Genomic DNA, 6,672 nt, shown 5'->3' on the forward strand with positions numbered 1-6,672 from the left:
CTTTGAGGCAAGTTTAGTATTTAAGCATTCTTTAGGAAATCTGCATTGCTGAGAGAGAACAGCTTTTCCTAGGCTGAGCAGAGAGCGAGATGGGATCAGAGCTCAGGAGTAATGTTTCCCAGTCACATGCGGCCACCAGCTCTCTTCTGTAGCCCACTAAAGGCCTCTGGCAACCTGAATTCCCCAAGTGAGGCAGCAGAGGATGCTCCTTCAAATATCTCCTTGATGCCAAGGATGTTTCTATGGTAATTCTGCATTCAAAGTTACTGGTTCGTGTTGCATGAGAGGCTACACAAGGGCCCAAGGAAATGAATGAACCTATCTAAGGTTGTGCATACCCGGGGGGCTTCCATAATTTTTGGGTGCACAGAAATACAAAGACGGAATAATGACAATGTTGTGCTGCACTTCATTTGTTGAATTACTTCAATACCTTGCTCACAGATGTGTGCATGTGAATCTAATCAACCAAACTCCTCGTAGACAGCAGAGATTATTTTGAGAGATTATTCCTGCTTCTGCTACAGGAAAAGAAGCATCAGCCTTTCATAACTTCTTGAATACAGGGAGGTGTGTGTACATGCATACACTAACACACACATACCCCTCCCTCACCAAAAAAAAAAGTGAGAATAAAATTTTTCCTCTATATAGCACATTATTTTCATAAAGGATGATTAAAAGCAGACCTGCCTTTTTATGCAGAAGAAAAAAACACACCAAAACCTGTTTGATTGTTCATCTAGATAATCAATTATATAAAATAATCAATTATATAAAAAACAAATTAAAAACTACAGGGGGAAAAAAAAGCTGGCATGATCTGAAAAAAATGTGATATTTCTGTATCTCTTGAAATCATAGAATAGGAAATTTTTCTGTAGCTTTTCTTCTTGAATCATATTTTGTTTCCAATCCTAAAACAGCACATTTGACTATTCAATTTGCTGTTCAATAATAGTGACTCACATTGCCTTTTAAATGCATACAAGAAAGTTGCATCTTTTTGTTTTCATTTTCCCTGTGTGTTTGTTGCATACTGACACCAAATTCCCTGCAGGCATCCTAACCTTGCAATTTGAGAAACAGCGCTCCAGGGTTTTCCACATGTCTAATACACCTGGATAAAAAGTGCTAATTGTCACCAACTTCCATTAAATGACAGCAGTAAGGCACAAAATATGCTTGATTTGCAGATGCTAGTGCCACTGGGACTTAGCAGCAGATTAATAATTGTGCAGACCTTGAACATTCCCCTGGCACTGCCAGCCTGGGTTTCCAGTGCAACGTCAGACTACAAGGCCCTTGTTTTTACATTACTTTCCTGAGGAAATCAGGCTTAGGCATTTGCACTCTTTCCCTGTGTGTGTTTGGCTGTCCTACCTTCCCACAATAATTTCTGATCAATCGGAATAAATTTTAAAGGAAAGTAGAGGTTGCAAACATACAGTGTCCTTAGCAGTTTTGTGAAAAACAGGCAGCTAGGTAGATATAATCAAGCCTGAGCCTTGTGTTTCAAATATCCTGGATTTTTAAATTCAGGTATTCTTGCAGACAAATAAACCCTAATTCTGTTCAATTTTTTTTTGGTTCTGAAAGTAGAAGGGAGATGTGCCATATCACATATTCAGCAGGCAGCAACCTTGCATCCAGCCAAGACCTTTATGGGTCAGGTGACAGACTAGGTTCCCATTTTGTGGTGATTTTTTTTCTTTTTACAAACCTATCTGCCAAAAAAATCCCTTTTCACCTTGAGGCTTTGAATGGGCATCAGGAGCCAGCTTCTTGCACAGGTTCACCCTTGTCCTTTTTTCCTGCATTTAAATTCAGGGGCCAACACTGTATCTTATCTCCTCTCTTCTGGACCTGCTGCTGCTGCTGTTTCCTCTCCACTCGGCGCACACGAGGACACCACCCCTATGGCATGCAAGCTTCCTGGCGGCTCGGGTGGCATTGCAAAGCTCATTTCTGCAGGCAGCAACATGATTACGGCGAAGGTGAGGGCGAGGTTGGGCAAATGTGTTTCAACACTTCTTTCTTTGTATTTATCACCGTGCCATAGCATTCCTGCAGCCTGGCCTGCTGCTGCTCCAGCTGCCTATGCAAACTCCTGATGGAGCGCAACAGCAGGAGCCGTCGGTACATTGCTAGCTGGAGCCGGTACTTCTCCTTTTCCTCCTTTTTCTTATTTTCCAAGGTTTCTGTTACTGTTGTGGTCTTCATCCAAATCACATGGCTCAAACTGCAAGAGGCCATGTTGCTCTCAGCGCCAGTCCCTGCCTGCAGGGCCTCGCTGGCCTCACCAGGCACCCTTGGGGTCTGCAGCGCCTCTGAGCTCAGTTTGCCATCACAGCAGGGACTTTTGGCACACAGGGAGGCAAGGCCCATGGGCAGCAGGTTACCAACTGCTGCAGGGCATGAGGAGGCACCTAAGGATGTAGCTACAGCTGCCAGAGGATGCTCAGCCAGCCCAGCAGCTGTCCTCTGTGCCCAGCCACCACAACCCATCTCTGGGCCAGCTGGGGCTTTTAGCTGGGCCACTGCCCTGCTGGAGAGGACAGAGAGTCTTTGTGGCACTGCTGAGCTTCCTTTGTCTTCATCAAGGCTGTCTAACAAAGAGCTGGCAGAGCAACCAGGGGATGCTGTTACAGCAACTTGAGTCGGAAACCTGTCTTCATCATCACTGCTGTTTTGGATCTCCTCTTCTTCTCTTGATATTATAGCTGCTCTCTCAGCCATTTAATGAATTAGCTACAGAAACTTTCTGTGGACAAAGTGGAAGTAAAAGGGTTTCATTTTCACATACACACACGGAGAAGCCCAGTGCAGAGTGACATTTGAAGAAAGAACCTCTTTTTATATTTAAGCAATGGACCTATTACTTTTCTAATAAAGCACAACCCTTGGGTCACTTCAGGCCATTTCTTGTGATTTGCATTAGATGTTCTTCGAGACACAACATTAATCCAATAATAATTAAAATGATATACTGTACTATTAACATTCTCAAATCTTTAAAGGCAAGTGATCTATCCCTGCAGCACTGGCTGTGCTGACTAATTAAAGAGAATACAGCTGTAAATGGGCACTGTAAGCACTTCTCCCATTTAAGAACACAGCTCTAACAAGTGTAGTTTGTAGAGATGGGCGAATTATTGGGATTGATCAGCTTTAAAGGGAGGTGGACGTACCACAAACAGCAGGTTGCATTTAAATGCCCTCTCCAAGATTAATCTGTCTGCTACCAGTTTGTTTACAAGGTTGCCTTTCCCCCTCCTATTAATTCTAACAGTAAAGCTATATTAGCACTACACTAGCCAAAGAGAGGAAAAAGAAACCAAACACTTACCGAGGTTACTGGGGGGAAGGAAAAGAGTTACAGTGCATTGTGTCTGTGTATCATATTTTCTTGAATGTGAGTCAGCACAATCTGGAACAGAAACATCACAGTGCTGGAGCAGGAGCAGCAGCAGCATTACGCTGTTCCACCCAGCAACAACACAGTCAGTCCCAATCACAGAGGAGTGCAGGGCTGCTTTCTTCCTCCTCAGTGGGCATTCCTCCCTGGCGTGCAGCTTTCATGTCATCTTTGAGCATCAAAATGAGTACCAGGATTGGATGGCACTTTTTTCCCACCTCAAAACCAAACATACCTGATTCACCCATTCTACAGTGGACAATACCTATGGCCCTTCCCATCCCTGACTGTCAGCAAGAAGGTAGCACAGCATCAAAAGAGGATGAGGTATTCTGGACTCCTAGTGTGTGTGTGGTTTTTTTCTGAAAAAAAAAAAAAAAAAACCAAAAAAACCAAACCCCAACAAAACAAAACAAAAAACCAAAAAACCAAGCTTAGATAAACTTCAGCTGCATGAACAAGCTAAACTTAAATATGCAGTAAGCATACAGCAACAACAAAATGCTAAACACAAAGACAGGCAGAAGATGTAGATCAAAGTGGTTGATGTACACCCATGTTTAATGAGGCTGGCCTAATCTTTAAAGAACAGCACTACTTCCAACTAAACCATCCCACAAAACAATAAACTTTATCTGCACTTCTGATGTTTAGAAAACCTACCTTCAGCATCATCTCTTGTTGTAGTGCCAGGAACAAAATTCACAAATTATCTACCTGCATCTACTTCAATCAATTTATCATGGGGCTTCAGTTGCCCTAAGACTTTCTCTACTCCATTCTCTAATATAAATAGAAGAAAGAAGCAATCCAAAATACTATCTAAAATCTTCCAGCAGCTGGAAAAGAATGAAAGTAGATCCTATCTTCACTTCTACGTGTCCTGTAACACAGATAATAATTTCTTATTTTTCATCTGTACTGACTAGCCTTCTTTCTGATGAGTCTGCTAGGATATGCTTACAAACTTGAGCACACAAAGCCTGGTTAATATTAATTCAGATTTGTACATTGAGATATAACTTGAATGCATTTTTTGCTGCAAGATATAATTTGCACTGGATTTCTAAAATAAACTAAACCTGCTGTGTTTATGTGCCAAATCATGCTGCCGATTATATAAATAATGTAAGAAAGAGATTAATATCCAGTGAGTTAAATATACAGTGCAAGTTTATATCTTGGTGATTCTCATTTATCTGAATCACAAGCTACGGTAATTGAAGAATATGGAATTCAGATAACGGGGATTTTACTGTATTAACATATTGAAAAGTTTCATTGTAATACAGCATTATGTAGAGAGTCCTTTGGTTTCAGCTTCTCTCATCTCCAAAGCACTGCAGGAATATCTTCCACTACAATGAGGACAGGGGGTGGGTGCTAAGGGGTGTACCTGATCTCCAGTGATGTCAATACTTTTCTATAAGCTATAGCGTTCTGTTCCTCACTTCTACCTATGTAGCCATTTGCTGCAAATAAGTATTTTCTAACAGTTTAACAAGGCATGAAAACCCAGAGTTTTGGTTTCCAGGGTCTTTTTTGTCATTTTAGTTGTTTGTTTGTGGGTCCTGGGTAGTTTTTTTGTTTGTTATTTCTCTGCTGCTTTATTTTTTTCAGCAAAATTTTAGTCAGTACTCTTTAAAGAGATGGACAGAGGGCCAAAAAAGTCATTTTGCACACCAAATTAGTGTAATAAAAATAATAATAAATGTTTTTTACTTGTAGATCTGAATGGAGCAAACAGGTTTTTCATAGAATATTATGACTTCAGCGGTAACCTATGAAGCTTAAAAGCAAAAAATATTCAGTCTATTAGACTTCAAGAATGAGTCAGATAGAAATAGACATATTTGTTATTGCTAAAATACAAAATCTGGTTATGGTAAGGGCTGCATGTGTGTTCTATTGTTACCCTTCCCTCCATTGTTCACGATTTCATAAACTCTCATCTAAAGGACCAGATAGGAAGGCTCTAGCCTCAGTTTCTGCCTAAAGGTCAATATATACTAAGCACTTCGGCTGAAAAATAGAGATGCTTCAGTACAAAATGAGGAACAAATCCAGTCTTAGAACTGGGAAGACTTAAGGAAACCTTTCAGGAGAAAGGTCTCTTGTGTAACTGACAGACTGGAGAACAGGGAATGAGACCACTCCTCATTTCAATGGAAACATGTAAATGCTTGTTCTGAGATGACACAACGATCATATTCACCTAAGACTGTTACCTTGATGAAGTGGCTCCTACACTTATCTCCCTTTTATTTGCAATTTGACAGAGCAATAGAGACCTGAAAAGGCCTTATGTTAATTTCTTCTTCAAAAATCACATTGTGTTATTTCCCTGATAAAGAAATAAGAGAGTTTGTTGTTCTTCTTAAGAACATGTCTCAGGCTGACTCTGCTTAATACTACTTGCTCACCCTTGTACTTGTTTTTCTGTTTGTGGGAACCTTTCTAGGCAGAAGCTGCTTCAGATTTTGGTGAACATGTAAGTCAGACCAACGCACGGAGAATTTCAGGCAAGTAAATTGAAAGCCAAGATGCCTCTGGTTGAGGTTCATTGCCTTTCATTACCACCCACTCACAGGTTGATGCAACTGCAGCAGTTTCAAGGTGTCAATAGACCCTGGGGAGCCACCTCCAAGCTGTCAGTCTTGCACACCTCTGAGATGTCTATGTCAGCAGAGGTTGGTAATCCATCACACTCTTTCTGGTAATAGCTACAAGAGGTGCTGGGAAACCTGCAGGCTCATAAATGTAAGCACGTGCTGAAAGTCTCTGAGCTTGCAGGCTTTTGGAATGAGTGCTGAGCCATCACAGTTGGGTTTTGTGTGGTAGCAGAAAAGGCCTGGTCACAGGGGGAGTCCCAGCCGATAGCCAGGACAAGTGTGTGTATTTCTCTTCCAAATATGATGCCATTCTCAAACATGGACAGATGTGAGGACACAAAGGTGCTTGGGCTTTTTATTTCATTAAGTACAAATCCTTTACTGAATTTCAAAGCACAAAACCACATTTACAAACAGCATTAAAGGTGAGATAAGCATTGGTGAAGAAGATAGGCCATTAAAAGACCGAGGCCTGGGATGTTATGTGTTTTGTATTTCAGTTTGGGGAATATTTTTAACAAATTACAAAAAATATCCTCTTACACAGTAGTGTAATTACATATTTTATATTAATTGCTCTTAATGATCAAAAGCCATATTTTGTCTGTTAATGTACACACTCGCATGGCCTTCACAGTGAGA

General features: G+C 41.0%; 1 protein-coding gene across 1 annotated transcript; it reads right to left on the reverse strand.

Annotated features, from left to right (window-relative positions):
• Window positions 1-1,986: 1,986 nt before the first annotated feature.
• On the reverse strand, window positions 1,987-3,402 carry LOC120503480 (UPF0500 protein C1orf216-like). Its single transcript, XM_039711989.1, has 2 exons — window positions 3,350-3,402; window positions 1,987-2,764 (listed from the first exon to the last, which is right to left on the reverse strand). The coding sequence occupies exon 2, from the start codon at window positions 2,737-2,739 to the stop codon at window positions 1,987-1,989; it is 753 nt and encodes a 250-aa protein (XP_039567923.1). The 5' UTR covers window positions 2,740-2,764; window positions 3,350-3,402.
• Window positions 3,403-6,672: the final 3,270 nt, after the last annotated feature.

Source organism: Passer montanus, unplaced genomic scaffold (genome assembly GCF_014805655.1).
Source record: "Passer montanus isolate IOZ18808 unplaced genomic scaffold, ASM1480565v1 scaffold26, whole genome shotgun sequence".
In the NCBI taxonomy this organism is placed as follows: Eukaryota; Metazoa; Chordata; class Aves; order Passeriformes; family Passeridae; genus Passer; species Passer montanus.